General features: G+C 61.4%; 4 protein-coding genes across 4 annotated transcripts; all 4 read right to left on the bottom strand.

The window, feature by feature from the left end:
* Positions 1–928: 928 nt before the first annotated feature.
* Positions 929–3802, bottom strand: LMJF_13_0690 (conserved hypothetical protein; the record flags this gene model as incomplete). The annotated part of the gene is made up of 1 exon (XM_001681761.1): positions 929–3802. The coding sequence occupies one exon, from the start codon at positions 3800–3802 to the stop codon at positions 929–931; it is 2874 nt and encodes a 957-aa protein (XP_001681813.1).
* A 2395-nt stretch (positions 3803–6197) lies between these two features.
* Positions 6198–7922, bottom strand: LMJF_13_0680 (conserved hypothetical protein; the record flags this gene model as incomplete). The annotated part of the gene is made up of 1 exon (XM_001681760.1): positions 6198–7922. One exon carries the CDS (start codon positions 7920–7922, stop codon positions 6198–6200), a length of 1725 nt encoding a protein of 574 aa, XP_001681812.1.
* Positions 7923–8787: 865 nt separating this feature from the next.
* LMJF_13_0670 (putative lectin) lies at positions 8788–10215 on the bottom strand (the record flags this gene model as incomplete). The annotated part of the gene is made up of 1 exon (XM_001681759.1): positions 8788–10215. The coding sequence occupies one exon, from the start codon at positions 10213–10215 to the stop codon at positions 8788–8790; it is 1428 nt and encodes a 475-aa protein (XP_001681811.1).
* A 2074-nt stretch (positions 10216–12289) lies between these two features.
* LMJF_13_0660 (conserved hypothetical protein) lies at positions 12290–14404 on the bottom strand (the record flags this gene model as incomplete). The annotated part of the gene is made up of 1 exon (XM_001681758.1): positions 12290–14404. One exon carries the CDS (start codon positions 14402–14404, stop codon positions 12290–12292), a length of 2115 nt encoding a protein of 704 aa, XP_001681810.1.
* Positions 14405–15842: the final 1438 nt, after the last annotated feature.

The raw sequence follows: 15842 nt of genomic DNA, 5'->3' as shown, positions 1-15842 counted from the left end.
GCGAAAGAGGAGGGGGACACCGCTTGCGTGAAAGAAGCGAACTCCATACATACGTGTAACTCAAAAACAGAAGCGCGCAACGGCATGGAAGACGTGGTGGTCGACCGTCGTGGCAGCACAGGCGACGGAGAAGGGGAAGGGGGCTGGGTATGTGAGCGCGAGAAACCGAGACACACAAGAGGGCAGAGAGAGAACAGACAGAGCAGTGCGACAACACCTTTCCGCCCTCCCCCCCCCTTCTCCCCATCCTCCCATCCTCTCCCCGCTGCTCTGTTGCGTCGACGTCGGCACAGTGGGGTGAACAGTTTATCAACGAGTCGAGGCGAAATAAGACACATACCAGCAGGCAAGACAACGACCGCAACGACAGTGCGCCCTCAGCAGAAAAAAAAACTAAGAAAGCGGTGCCGCGAAAGGGTGGCGTGAGAAATGGCGTGCTGGCAATCGAAGGGTTCATACCCTGCATGTCCGCGTATATATATATATATACGTGTGTGTGTGTGTGTGTGTGTGCCTGCCTGCATCCACGTGGACGCGTTGTGCCCACGCGTTGCCGAGAAGCCGCGCAACAGAGAGCCCGAGCACGGCATACTTAAGAAGAATCAAGAAAACCGCACATGCAGTCACAGATACAAACAACAGAGGAAGAGCAGGGCAGCTTGAAAACATGCGCGCACGGCACACAACATTGCTCAAACCGATGCCCAACAACGCGTGCTTGCACTCGCCCTCTTCCTCGCTGGGGAGGCGGAGGTTTCGTTGCCAGAGGGCGGGCGAGAGCGAAAGCGTGATGCTTGTGTGCCACTGCACACACACACACACACACAGAGAGAGAGAGAGAGAATGGGACCCCTTCGCTCCCATCCCTTGCTCCTGCACGTCACAAGCGAGGACGCCGCACTGACCTCATCAGCAGCGCATGGCGCCCTCAAGCGCTCTTCTCGGACTGCAAGTGAGTATGGGCACCCTCCTCGACACCACCAGACGCCGCCGCGGTCATCTCGGGCGTCTCCAGGCGGGCCATCCAAATGCGGCAGTGGAAGCGGGAGAAGAGCGAGGGCAGCAGAGGGCGGAAGTCGACGCGAGTGGGGCTTTCGTAATAGAAGGTGAGTTTGGCCTTATTGAACTGATACACGGCCGCCACCACTTTCACCGGCAGCCCGAGACGCGCGGCCGCCTCGCGGCACGGCTCCAACGTCGCCTCCGCCTCCTTGACGTCAGCGTAAAGCCAGCGGTACTCCTCCTCCGCCGTGGCTGGTCGTAGCACAGGGGCGGGGCGGTCCTTGCGGCTGAGCGGCGACGTCGCCGAGGCCATTGTGGCCAGCGTGCCGGCAGCCCCATCGCCATCCAGCACGTCACACTGCACGACGCGGCCCATGTCGATTCCGCGGTCCTCCTCGAATAGAACGCAGACTCCTCGCTTCAGCACGGTGGACGAGACGGCCGTGACACGGCGCTGCATGTGGCCCTCGATCACAACCGCGTAGTTGTTCGCCTGCGCTGCCGGCGAGCGAGACTCAGCTGCACCTGCAGCGGCGGCGGAAGTGGCGCTGGAGGACCCCTGCTTTGTGCCACGTCGCTGCGAGCGCGGAACTGGCATCGCCCCTGCAGTCCCGGATGGCATGAAGGGCGCCGAGGACGACGACGACAGCGGTGCCTGTGACGTGGTGGTCGCCAGCTCCGCGCGCGCTGCGTTGCTGCTGTTGCGCGCACTCTCTCCACGTTGAGGTGAAATGGCCTCAAGGCAGCTTGTCAGCGACCGCTGCGCGCCCTTCGGCGCTGCGCCACGCGAGTCCTTTGCCGGCGCCGAGGTCTCCACAGCACTGTGGTGATGCCGCGACGTCTCCGACGTGATTGTCGTCTTCGTGACCGCAGAAGAGTGGCCGCGATGTGCGCTGGACGTGTTCGGCGTGTGGATGATGGTGGTGATGTTGCGGATCGCGGCGTTCTTGGACGCGCTGGGGCGGGCCGACGGGACCCGCTCCACCTCAGGTGTCTTGAAGGCGGCGGGTGTGGCGGCTGTAGCACCCGTCTCACCAAGCGCGGCGTTTTGGATGCTAGACTTGTGCGGTGTGATGGCGGTGGCAGCAGCGACGGACGAGGAGGCATGTCCTTTGGTGTTGTTGTTCGTTTGGATTTGTGCAATGAGCTGCATCATGGCGCGCTGAAGGTGGGCGTTGCTGCTGCTACTGCTGCTGTGCTGCTGATGAACTACGCGGGTGTGACGCGTCGACTCGCTCAAGCCGGACTCAGAGTGAGCAACGGCGCTGTCCTCCCGCGACACGGAGCGGCGGTGCGCGCGGCCAGTGGATGCGTCGCCGGAGGCAGCGGCAGCCGTCACGAACGGAGAGCTCTCAGCCGCCAACACCTTGGCAGGCGTCGTCGTTGGGGTCACAGTGTCGCTGCGTTGCCCCTCGTCATCGTTGTAGTCGCCGCAAACAGGCAGGCCGCGGCGCGTGGAGCCGGTGAGTCCCATAACCGACCCCGTCCGGTCGCCCTCTGTGCGCTCATCGGTGCTCGCCAGGCAGGTGTGTAAGCGCTTCATGGTGGATGCACCGTCGTCGATGCTGGACGTGACGGCCGTTCGCACCTTGTTACCGTTGCTGGTACCGACAGTTGCCGTGGATACCGTGGGCAAGCGGCGTTTGGGGGTCTCGTGTGTGGTCGTTTCTGTTTCGCTCACCGTAGCCGTCGCGAACGCAGACGTGTGTCGGTGGGCCTTCGCGGTCGCCTTGGCAGTGGCGGCGTCGCTCGCGTCCTTGTTGCTGGGGCGCTGCGAAGATGCCCCATTCGCGCTCAGAGCGGCGGTGGTGATTGCAGAGGCCGGCTTGTAGAGCAACTGCCCAGCCTCGGCGTACCGCTGAGAGCGCTCCGCAAGCCGCGCGTCTTGGCTTGCCAGGACAGCCGCGGTGGCTGCCGAGATGCGGCGCTGCAAGGGCTGCTGGCTGGCCGAGTTGGATGCCTGGCGCACCCTCTGCACCTCTGCCTCCTCCCTGCCTTGTGCCAGCGTCGACGGGGACCGTGGCACTGCAGCGGTAGCGCCAGTGGTCGCCGGCTCCGGTGCTGTTTCGGCCCCTGCATGGCGGTCGTCGCAAGCCTCGCTGAGGCGGTCAACGTCGTCGCCGTCGGATTGCTCCTGTAAAAGTGCGAAGGGGGTCATGGAGGTGCTGCCGGTGGCAATGTTGATGAACTGCGAGTGGAACACTGGAACCGACGGACCGTACACGGCTTTCGCGGTCGACGACGCCACGACCGGAGTCTTGCGCGTGGCACAGCGCTGCCGCGGCTCCAACTGAGTGTGTGGCGGAGCAGCTGCTGCCCCCGCGGGGATAGCAGAGTTGGGCGCGGCGGCGACCGAGGAGTATGGATCGGTGTGCTGAAGGTGCAGCGCGGAAGAAGCGGCGGCTGCGGCAGCTGCGGCGGTTGCCCGCGCGTACGCGCCGCGCAGTTGATGGGACGGCTGTGTAGAAAATGCAGAGCCGCTCCCGGCGGCTGACGCGACGGAGGCAAAGGTGGCGCTACTGGCCAGCGAGTCCTGCTTTGCAGCCAAGGAAGGGGAGAAAGGCGACAGCATGGCAGTGGAATGGCCCGCATTCGACGATACCGCGAACGCGAGCGGGGAGGAGACGGAGCTGCCGCCACCTGTGTTGCCCGTGTACACCAGCGAGGACGTGGCCGTGAAAGAGAAAACGCTCTGCGTAGCGGCGGCGGCGGCGTTGTCGCCAGCATTACCGCACTGCTGTTGTTGTTGCAAGTACTGGTACGGAATGAAGGCTGGAGAGGACGCGTTCAGCGCGTGCATCGACGATAACGATGATGACTCGCGCTGCACCTGTGCATCTTCCTCCGACCGCTGACGCCGCGCAGACGAGCTCGGGTCGCTGATGTGCACCTTCTGGTGCACGGTCGTCAGTTTGCCCTTCTCCTCAGCGGCGGCGGTGGTGCCCTTCGGCGTCGCTTCCGCCCGCGGCGCAGCGGCGCGGCGCGCGCTGGGACGGCCGCCTTCGTGCCGCTGCGTGTTGTAAGTGCTGCCACTTCCAGCGCCACCGCGTGTGTTCGCCGACTTAGACATGGCGCCCTTTTTTCCCGCCACCAAAACGTAAGCGCGAGCGTGTGTGCGGATGGGTAGGGCGGGTGTGGACGTGTGCGTCTATGAATAATCTCCCTCTCTCTCTCGTTAGGTCTGTACCGCAGGGAGGGGGGATAGCAAGACTATATAAGAATGTGTGGGAAGGGGTGCGGCGCAAGTGAAAGAGGGGGAGGGAGAGTGCGCGCAAGTGCGTCTATGCGGCAACCAAAGGGTGCTGTGTGGGTGGGTGGGTGTGGGTGTGGGGGTGTGCTCCGACCAGCGGGGTGATGACACAGTCGAAGAATCCAGTTAACGTCTGTGACCTCTTTGCCCATGCGCAGCGTTTCCGTTTATCGGCGTGCAAAGGAAGGAAGGAAGGGGAAGAGGGGGGGGAAGGTGGTCTATGCCGAGATAGCCGTGCCTGTACGTATGTATATGTATACGGATGTATATGTATATATATATATATATATATATGTATGTGCGTGGGTGGGTGGGTGGGCGGGTGTGTGAGTGTGTGTCTGAGCTGGGCGTGCGGGTGGGTGTGGGTGATGGATGTATGGTCTATGCGTGCGTACGTGTGTGGGATGTGCCGCGGGCTCTGTACCTTGGCCAGAGGGCGGCACGCGTGTTTTGAGGGGTGCAGGTATGCGTGCGCGGCTGGCGTGCTTGCGGAGGTGCGTGCGTGGGCAAACAAATACGATGGAAGATGCGCAGAGATGAACACACACACACACACGCGTGCGCATGAGAAAATGAGAAACAGAAGACGCTCAAGAGTAAGAGCTGCGAGAGAGGTACAACGACAGATGCCAAGTCGTGCGTAACGGGGCGGGCGTGTTGCGCGTGCGTACCTGTGTCCGTCGCTGTATGCGTGTATGCGTGCGCGTGCGTATGCAGAAAGAGAAGGTGTACAGCAGGGATGAGCCCACATGTACCCCAGCCCCCAACAATAAAGGCTGGCGACATGGCGAGGCAGACACGCAGAGAGAGAGAGAGTAGCAGTAGGGAGAGGCGAGGGGAGAGGAGGGGTGGAGATGTTGGGGTGCGCTCAGCGACGACTGGACTGAGCTCCGGTGGCGGTGGTGGAAACAGTTCAACTGCAGCAGCTGCAGCCGCATCGGTGAGGGGGGAGTGCGTGCAAGCACCGGCGGCTTCCACGTTTCGTGGACGCCTGCGATACTGTAGGCACGCGTGGGTATGTGCGTGTGTGTGTGTGTGTGCGCTCCTCAGCACAAGAAAGTGGCGCAGCAGCGATCTATGCACAGGAGGGGGGTGGCAGACCGACCGGCCATGGCAAAGAGGAATGAGAGAACGCGGCAGTGCAGGGAAGAATCTCGTGACCGCTCCCGACGCCGCTCTCTCTCTCCCCAGCCTCGATTCCGCCTCCCTTGTTGCCCAGCATCCCCCCCCCCTCACTCCGTCTCTCGCCACACACACTCACACATGCATACACATACACACACAAGGATTGCGGGTCTCGTGTAATGCCCAACGCAGTGTCGCCGCACCTTCTCAATTCGTATTCGTTGTTGTGACTTCTTTGCTGCGACACGCACTCCGTGGCGTCCATGGCGAAGTGTGAAGCGTCTGCAACACAACGTAGCCGCCCCGCCAGCGTATGGGAGGCAGAGAAAGAGTGCACACGCACACACACACCGAAACTGGCCCACACAGAGGGGGGACCGGGGGTGCAGATGGCGAAGTCGATGAGAGCAGCAGGGAGGCCGACGATGATCATCGCGCCATCCACACAAATACCGATGCGCACACCTCTGTTGCCCTCCCCCTCCCCCTTCTTTCCCCCACCCTCTCGCTCACTCGCTCTCCTCACGCAAGTCGTCTCATCACGCCGTGGCGGTGCAGCTGTTGGTGGGTGTGTGCACCGTTACACGTTACGCTTATCCTTACGTCGTCGGCTATTCCACGACTGGCAGCCCCATATGGTCGACTGCTCGCACATACACACACACACACACATACACAATCCTTTGCACACATCAGCAAGCAGAAAATCGCTGCCAACAACGCCGAGTGTGGGACAAAGAGAATCGCGAAGAGGCGGCCACCAGGGTCGATCATGTCGTGCAGCCCTGGCCCGATCCCCCTGACCCTCCCCTCCCCCGCCCTACTCTTCGTTCTCCAGCGCCTCTACGCGCATGCGTTTCGTGGCGGGGCTGCTCTGGCCCCTCGCGTCTTTCGCCGTCACTACCGCGCGCACATCGGCGAACTCGTACGGGCGTCTCAGCACCGCAAGCACCTCGGCCGCCAATGTGCTCTCCGACACGGTTGACCGCATTACCGGCGGCATCGCCACAGAGGCGGTGGGCGGCGCGCCGCACAGCACCGTCACCCGCTTCGCCGTCACCGCCACAGTTGCACTAAACCGCGCCGTCACGTAGCCGTGCTTCGTGCGCAACGGGGGCAGCTTGTCCACCATGCCCTTCTTCTCCAACACGTGAATGCCAAGCTTCCCCTTTAGCGGGTTCTCGAGGCTCTTGAAGTGGAAAGGAAAGCAGAAATGTGTGTCAGTGATCTCCTGCAGCGTCTCGTTCGCCTGCCTCACCCGCGCGTCCGCGTGGAAGTCGGCAGGGGTGCGACGAAACAGTGTCACGGGCTTCTCAGAGAGCGTGATGCGGTAGTTGTGGTTGTTAGTGAAGGCGACGTCGAGGCACCACACCTGATGCTCGCCCACCTCACAGTCGGCTACGTCCTGATGCGGGTCCTCGCTCGTCACGCGTCGGGCAATGATACAGTCAATCCCATCCGGCACCCAGCGCTTGCTCCGGTTCGACAGCACGCCCTCCACAGCCTGCACGCCGTAGTGCTGCCCGACGGCGGCGATGACGTCAGTGATGTCGGCGTTGAGTGTGCCAGGGCGCAGCGCGTGCATCATCGCCAGCAACGACACGCGAGCTGCCTCGATGGTGTTGCCAACGGCTGAGCGTGACGACAATGTCGCCGCTGGGCTGCCCCTCTTCCTCTGCGCCTCCTCCTCCTCGCCCTCCGTAGCCGCGGAAGCCGCTCTCGTAGTGACGACGACCGTGCGTGCGGCGCTCACAGGGTAGCCGTCGAGGTGGCAGCCCACGTGCAGCTTCACGACGTCGCCGTCCTTCAAAATGGTGCCGTCCTCCAAGCGGTACGGGCTGTCGTTGCACAGCATTTCGTTCACGGACACGTTCGTCGGGTACGAGATGCCGCGCGCCAGCCGCCTTCCATCCGCGCCCTTGGTCTTCACGAACAGCCCCTTCAGTCGGCTCACGATTTCCTCGTCGCCTGTGTCGCACAGGACCTTTGTGTTCGCGCCGGGTACGCACGCCGCCGCGAGCTGATCCAGCACAGCGTCGACAACGCGGCCGCACTCCTTGTACTTGGTCATGGTTGTGGTGTTCATGACGGTTTCGTCTTCGTCCTCGCTGGCCTCCATGGCGGCGTCGAACTGCTTTTCGAGGTCTTCCAGATTCCGGCGAAAGGCAGCGGACTGCGAGCGAGGGCCGGCGCTCGTTGTGGTGGTGCGACCGCCGCCGTCGGCGGACTTGACCTTCGTTGACGCCGCCTTCATCGTCGCCTTCGCAGCGGCGGGGGTGGGGCTTGCTGTTGCTGACGACGACGATGAAAGCAACGAAGACGGCGCGCGACGCTGGCGCACCACCTTGAGCGCCTTGCGCGGCACCTCGGTCGCCGCGGCAGAGGACAACGACGACGCCTCGGTGCTGACGCCGTTGGCCGCCTTGGCCGCCTCGTGAGCGTCCATGTTCTTCTTCAGCGCGTGCAGCGACATAGAACGGGAGCGCTTCATCCGCAGCGTCGGACGGCCGCTCTTGCTACGGCTGGCACTGTACCCGCGGCCCATCTTTTCCGTAAGTATTCCTTCGTGTCGACACGGCGCTACTGGCGTGGTGGAAGCACGGGAAGCGCACGCGGGGGTGTGTGTGCGTTCGTTGTTGAAGTGGGAGAGGGAGGGAGGGAGGGAAGGAGTGAAGAGGCGGACGGAGCGCGACACGCGCATGCACACAGACATGCACGCGCACATACATGTTTTGGATGTGTGGTGTGTGTCGAAAGAGAGAGGAGGGGGGCCACGACATGCACCCAACGAACAGAAGAGGGGAGAGGCGCACGGTGGAGCCGGCGGACACAGACTTTCAAGTGGGTTCACATGAAGAAGCGAGAGAGCATCACGCGCGCACACACACAGGCGCTCACTACGTGAACGGAAACATAAGGGAACACTTTCCTTTGCTTTTTTTTTGGAATGAGGGGGATGAGGGGCGGCATCGCGGTCCTCCCAAAGCGCACGGAGAGAAGAACAGACATGGCGGGGCATGACGAAGCGTGTGCATCGACAGACAGGCCCATGACAAACTGCGTTACACACACACACACATACATCGGCACACATGAGCCTCCCACACAATGACATATGAAGACGATGACCGCAGCGGCAACGGCAGCCGTCGCGCCGACACACACCCGAGGAGAACAGCGGCAACCCCCTCCCAGAAGAGGCAGGACGGACTAGGAGGCGATGGGGAAAGGTGGCAGAGAGTGACTGTAGGCCGGGAAGCGAGAAAACAGAGCAGCATAGGCCCTGTCACCGCAACCTTGAAACTCTGCCGCCCGCATCGCAGATGCATGCAAGCACATACACACACATACACAACGTACCCGAGGCAAAGACGCCGCTCTTAGCTGCACCCTCAACTCTGCTCCCCCTTCTACTCATCCTGATCCACGCGGTTGCGACGGGGCGTGCGTGCACGGCGCACGCGCCGCATGCGGCGTTGTCTGTCTTCGCCGTCCCCATCCAACTCTTCCACATCCTCATCCTCAATGTGACGCGTGGCGCGGTAACCGTTGCGACCCTGAAGCTCTTCCAACCTCCTCTCCAGCTCCTCAATTCGCTGCCGCTCTTTTTCGCCGATGTCGGCGGTGGCCTGCGCGGCCGGCTGATTCTGCTGCTGCTGCTGCTGCGCCGGCTGTGCCTCCTGGTAGTGCTGCTGCTGCTGCTGCTGTGCCGGCTGTGCCTCCTGGTAGTGCTGCTGCTGCTGCTGTGCCTCCTGGTAGTGCTGCTGCTGCTGTGCCTCCTGGTAGTGCTGCTGCTGCTGCTGTGCCGGCTGTGCCTCCTGGTAGTGCTGCTGCTGCTGCTGCTGTGCCGGCTGTGCCTCCTGGTAGTGCTGCTGCTGCTGCTGTGCCGGCTGTGCCTCCTGGTAATGCTGCTGCTGCTGCTGCTGCTGTGCCGGCTGTGCCTCCTGCGGCACCATCGTGGGTGGATGGGTAGCCGTCGGCACCTCTGACGTTTGGCGGTTGTTCATCGCCTCGTTGTCGTAAAGCCGCGCGTCGTGGAGCCCGTTGGCCGGCACCGTGGTCTGCTGCACATCGTGGTCGTACTTCGCCTCCGCCAGGGGTGACAAGTGAACGAACAGGATGTCGTGGATCTCCGACACACCGCCGGTCTGGGCAGATAAGGAGAGGTACGCCTTGCCCTTTGGCATCGGCAGTCTGGTGACTTTGAGACACTCTGTCTCTGCAGCCTCGCTGTTTCTGGACAGGTACACCTGAAGCTCACCCTTGAAGTACACCATGCGCATGGTGGCCATGTTCGGTTCGGGAATCTCGCGGAAGTCGAAAACGCAGCTGGCCACGCTGTCACCCATGAAGTCGTTCTCAGAGTCGAAGTGCTTGGTGTTGGACCCGTCGTTGTACACGAGGCTCACCATCGGGTTGTCGCGGCGGTTGTCGTTGTCGTACGAGTCGAACAAGACCCCGAAACCGTTGAAGGTGGACGGGCGGCCAAAGAGGGGGCCGTCATAGCGAGGCGGCTGCGCCACCCACACCCCGAAGCCGTCCGCGCCGAAGCCGCCCATTGGCCGATACACCCGGAAGCCCACGACCACCTCGAAGGCGTCCATATCCAGCGGTTCCGTGTTCCACAGGTGGCCTGTCTGGCTCTTCTGGTCAGCCGTGAGCCGCACATATTCGTCCGTGATGACAGACGAGCCGGAGATGACCCAGTGTGGGATTTCGCCGTCACCGTAGTACTGCCGCAGCAGCGGCGGGGCAAAAGAGTGGTGGCCGATGGCAGCCGTGATGCCGCGGTGCTCCTGCGCCGGCGTCAGCCGCGGCACGGCCCTTGCGGCGGTCATAAGAAGTCCACCACCACCGACGGCGAGCGCCACTACAGTGTACACGGCTACCGCCCACAAGGAGAGACGGCGGCCCCTGCGCTCGCCTGCGAGGTAAGCGCGCGGCATCGTGTACGGTGGGGAGATGGAGGAAGGGAGAGCGCACTGATGCAAGCGCAGAGAGAGAGAGAGAGAGAGACAGAGCAACCACAGCGACAGCAGCACACGCGGGGTGGTGCAGTGTAGCGAGAAGTGGGGGGCGGGGGAGGGGGGCGAGAAAGAGAGATATGAGGGCGAAGAATACACACACGCACACAAAAACGAACAGGAGTCGCAATGAAACGACTATGTGAGCGTGTAGACGGGGCAAAGAAGAAAAGAGCCAGGGGTCCAGCACGAGGAGAGAGAGGAAGGGGAGACGCGCACGCGGATGTGAACGGGTGAGTGCGGATGGATGTTGATGGGTACGTGTGCGTGTGTGGAGAAAAGGGAAACATGGAGAGGGCAAGAGTGCGGCAAGGACGCGTAGAAGAGTACAGGCGGTGTTGAGCAGCAATGGATTAAGGCCAAAGAACAGGAAAAGAGGTAGAGAATCTCGCACATTCCTGTGTATGCCAGGGGGGGCGTGGCAAGGCTTGCGATGGCCGCTGGCTAAGAGACGAGCGAGTGGCACACCCTCACGTATGCAGAGGGATGGGGAGAAACCCAAAGAGCTCAGCGCTCACGATTGCCTCCGCGAACACTTGCGCTGCGTCTCCCTTTTGAACGTCCGGCGTGCGCGAGGTGCGAATTGCGCGTGCAGGTCAGGACGTTTCGCGTTTGCCTTCGTGGGCATGGCTGCACCCTCCCCCCTCCTTTCCCTCTATACCAGCCTATCGCTCCTTCCCTCGAGCTCTGCAAGAGCGCCTCAGCAGACGCACAGACGGAGTCTCGACTGGAAGTGTGCGCAAGTAGCCCAGGAGAGATGAACGGAAAGCATTGCTTCTGCATTTTCGACGCGTCCGCATTCCACCCGCGAACAAGCTGGCAAACGGATACGCATGCACAACCACACAGCCACCGATCACCTGCCGCTAACGCCTGGCCGTCGTGGGACAAGCCGTCCTGCCGCCGAATCGGGTCATGCGCCTAACGAGCTCTTCCTGCCCTTCCTCGCCCTCTCGTCGAATACGTGCTGCGCGACGGACTCCACACGGACCTGGCTGGACTGCATGCCTTCATCCCAGCGGGCCGCGTCCAGGGTCCTGCGCTCGAGGGCGGGGGCGGCAGGCGGCTGCCGTGAGTGCAACAGCGGGGTGGTCTAGGTGCATGCTGCATGAGCTCAGGGAGGAAGTTGGCCAGCCACAGGTCAGGACTCTGTGGAGACCCTCTGCACACTCTGCCTGTGTGCCATGCTTCGCCCTCAATCGCTTTAAGCAGCGGCGTTCCACAATGTGGTGCCGTGGCTCTCTATGGTGGAGGCCGGAGGACTCCATGGTGCAAATTCGGGGTGCTCTCGCCGTGCTTCCGGCATCTGGGCCTCATTGACCCACCCGGGTCCGATGTCAGAGATGCCGCATGTTTAGCAGGCATGCACCGTGGGGCGGATCGATACGGATCTCTTCGCGCCTTGCTCGTCCGTCGCTCGTGCTCTTCTTACCTATGGACGCTTTGTCCGGATGCGACACACCGTGTCAGCTGTGCATGTCAGCGCATGCACACAGCTCCCGCCCTTCTGCATCGTGGGGTCTTGCTTCCGAACGGTGTTTCTGTTTGCGGGGGGGGGGGGGCACTGAAGTCTGTGATACGACGCACGGAGAGGTGTGTCCTCCCCCACCTCATCCCACCCCCGGCATCATCGTCTTGATAGGGGAAGGGCGGCGGCGGCAACTTACACGCAACACCAGAAAACGCAGAGAGAGGACAAAGCGCACATGGACGTCAAACCAAACAGATAAAAGAGGGGAGGGGGAACGTCCCCCATCACGTTCCACGTGCCACGCTCCACAGCTAGTCTACATAGATAGTCCACAGCTCCTCTTTTCTCCTCCCCCCCCTTCCCGTAACAACACAAGAGAGAGCAGGAACGCGCAAGAGGGTGGGGTGGGGTTGGATGTCAGCTGCCTCCCTTTTCGGATGCGCGCTTGACACGATAGGCCGCAATCTCCTGCTGCAGTGGGATGTTCACCTCGACGTCTTCGTCGATAGACTCGCCAGAGATGGGGTCGACATGCCCGACCTGAAGAATGACGTTCTGTAGTGCGTCGAACTCGAATCGGTGCCCGCCCTTGAGCACCACCGGTTCGCGCATCAACTTTCCCGTCAAGTCGCACACGTACGCCGCGGGGTGGTGCGACACTTTCTTCTTGGAAAGCTTGCACCTCCTCGACGAGCTGTCGCTGTTGTTCGGTGGCTTCTGTTCCGCGTCTGTAGCGCTGTTGCGCCTGCGCGGACCAGGTTGTGTCAACCGCTCCAGCCCGCCATCAGGTAGTCCACTCAGCAGCTCTGTCAGTGTCATGAGAAGCAAAAAGTTCTGCATCATCGCCAGCTGCGACTCGAGCGCAGCAAGGTCAGCGACGCGGTCTGCCGCGTCCTGCAGCCTAGCCTCCTCTGACGCGAAGCACTCGTGCAGCAGCGCCACGGATGCATTGCCGCTGTCGATATCACAGAATGGGGACTCCTCCTCGCGCACGCACAGGATGAACCATTCAGCGACGGGCATCAGTGCATCCGGCTGCCGCTCCGCGACCGCTCCGTGGTCGCTGCTGACGTCGCTGGAGCAGTTCGATAACGTACAGCGAGTCTTGTCCGCTGCGATGGTGCGCAGCAGCCCACGGTATGACTCTGAGAGGTTCACCGGGCTGGTCACCGCTACCGCGTTCATGTTCACAAGGCACTCGACCGTCAAGAGCATTACCTGCATGCCGCCGTACTGCAGACGCAGATGCGGCTCCCCGCGCTGCACCTGCGCTGCGAGGCACCCCATCGAGGAGAGCAGGGCTGCGGTGAAGCCCATAGCTGGTTTGTACAGGGCAAATCGCAGCAGGCGCAGGAGCGTGACGGCTGCCGTTAGCAAGCTGAGCTTGACCTTGGCCGTCGCGAAGGGGCCTGCGCTGCCGTCGCTGATCGCTGCGGGTGTGGCGCTGGCGCCGTCGTCAGACATCCATACCTGTATGGCTGCAATGACAGCGGGCACGGCCGCGGACGCAAGCCAGTCGTGGCAGCTGGGGTCGCTCAGCAGCCGGGCCCGCACCTCCCTTGCGAGCTTCGCGTCCCGGCAGAACTCGACCATGTTGTCCAGTGCCCGACATAGCAGCGTAAAGGCAGAGAGCCAGTTGAGCAACTCCATCTGCTGCTCCGCGCTGGCGCTGGTGACGGTGTGTGCCACGTCAGGGCAGCCGAGGGCTCCCAGCGCGACCGACTCCGCGCATCCTTGTGCAAGCGACGGCGGGCTGCGGTTGTGTGTGGACTCGTGCCACGACAAGCGCAGTGACGCCAGCAGCTTCTCTAGCAGTCGGTGGTTGCGCATCTCCGTGAGCAGCACAGCAATCCTGTCTTGGAAGCTCTCCACAGTGAAGCTCTGCAGCGAGCTGCCGGTCGCTGTTGCGGCAGAGTCGAAGCTCGGCTCGGCGGCGCCGTCCTTGCCGGTGGCGTAGTAGGTAGTCGGCACCGTCAGTTCGTAGAGAGACTGCAACGCCGCCTGCAGCAGTGGCCACTCGCATGTCTCACAATGCTGCACCATGACACGGAGAAGCGTCTGCATCATCGTGCCGACGTCGCCGTCGCACATGTGCTGCAGCAGCAGCCGAGCTACCTTCGTGTCGTAGTTGGTGAAGCGAAAGACCAGCACCGTGAACATTTCTCGAGCCGAGGAGGAGCTCTCAGCCTCACTTGGCCCCGTCCGCGCCAGCATCTCCTCCACGCTGCTGTTTACGCTGTTCAGTGTGTTGCACAGCAGCCCCGTCCGAAATGCGGGGATGGGGGGTTGGGAGAGTACGTACAGGCACTCCAGGCACGCCAGTCGCAGCGCAGAGTTTTTGCCGCTATTGTTCAAGATCGACATGCACTTCTTCAGCAGGTCATGCAGTGCCTTCTCCTGCTCAGGTCGCTGGATAAGATCTGTGGCGGTCGACACATCTCCGAGGGCGGAGGCAACGGCAGAGACAGCTGTCAGTCCGATGGTGTCGATGGGCTGTTCACACAGCGACTGAACAGCGGGATGCACCGACATTCCAACAAGAAGCTTCACAGAAAAAAAGAAGATAAACGAGAACAGAGGTGTGTCTGTCCGCCTGTGTATGTGCGTGTGTGTGTGTGTGTGTGTGTCGAGGGAGAGGTGGCCGCGTGGTGGCGCGGGGAGGCCAGCAGAAGCTCGTGCAGGAGGCGGAGAAGAAATGAATATGCGGCCCACCAAAACGCAGAGACGTTATCCTCAAACAGTGTAAAAAGGGGGAGGGGGATGGTTGCACACACACACACACACACACACGCAAAGACGTACTCAAGGGAGCGCGATGAGGAGACGCTACACGAATAGGTACGGATGCGCGTGTGGCGCACAATGTGTGTGAAGATGAGAAAGAGGAGAGCAGAACGCGGAGACGCGCTCAAGCGAACAGAGTAAGACAGGAGAGGAGCGACTACGCACAGAGATGGAGCGCGTCACGAATGGACGTACACCATCAGGAAGTTTGTGCAAGGGTGAATGTAAGGCGATAACTTCGCTCTTCTTTCCGATGTTTTTCTGCTGGCGTCGAGGCGTTTCGGCTCGTTTTTCGTCGTTGTGCGAACTCGCAAAGGGCGTGCACTTGAGTCGTTGTGCCGCGATGGAGCGACTAGTAACGTACACACACACACACATACACATACATATATATATATATGTATGTATGTGGGTGGGTGGGCGGGTGGGTGGGTGCGTGGAGGGGGATGGGGATGCTGCGAAGGAAACGACAAGAGGGTAGTCGCACAGTGGCAAGCCGCAGCGAGTGGCTGCGGCGATATAAAGGGCTGCGATATCGGCAGTGGTGGCGGTCGGGGGGAGGGAGGGGCATGGAGAGAAAAAATAGAACAGTATACGTTCGAGGAGCAAGGCGGGGGAGGACTGTACGTGGGTCCGCCATAAAACAGCATCGTCACCATTCACCATACCACATGGGTGAGCCGCAGGCTGTGCCTCTGAAGGCTGACGGAGTGTGGGGTAACGAGGTAGGGGGACAGAATGAGGTGGTTTTGCCTTGCCGCGCGAGCATTCCAAGTGCCTTACACCGTAGACAAGCTCGAGGTTCCATGGTTGTGGAAAGAGAATCGTCGTCGCGGTGTCCAGAAGTGTGTGTGTGTGTGTGTGTGTGTGTGTGTGTGTGTGTGCTTTCTATGTATATCTGTATATATATATATACAGATATACATACATATATAGATATAGATATAGAGAGATATGTGTGGGAACGTTGTCGAAGGATTATGCGAAGAGCGCGCTATCAAACTCAAGATCATACACACAGCAACAAGAAAAACCTTCCCCCTCTCCCCCTCCCTCCCTCACCCACCCACCTTCAAAAAAAAATCCACACACACACAGACACACACACACACACACACACAACTGCACACAGGAACACAAGGCTATCCCGAGGAGAAGCATAACACCAGACGTAAAAGGCCGATAG

Source organism: Leishmania major, chromosome 13, assembly GCF_000002725.2.
Source record: "Leishmania major strain Friedlin complete genome, chromosome 13".
NCBI classification, from domain to species: Eukaryota; Euglenozoa; class Kinetoplastea; order Trypanosomatida; family Trypanosomatidae; genus Leishmania; species Leishmania major.
This window is presented reverse-complemented; position numbering and strand designations above follow the sequence as displayed.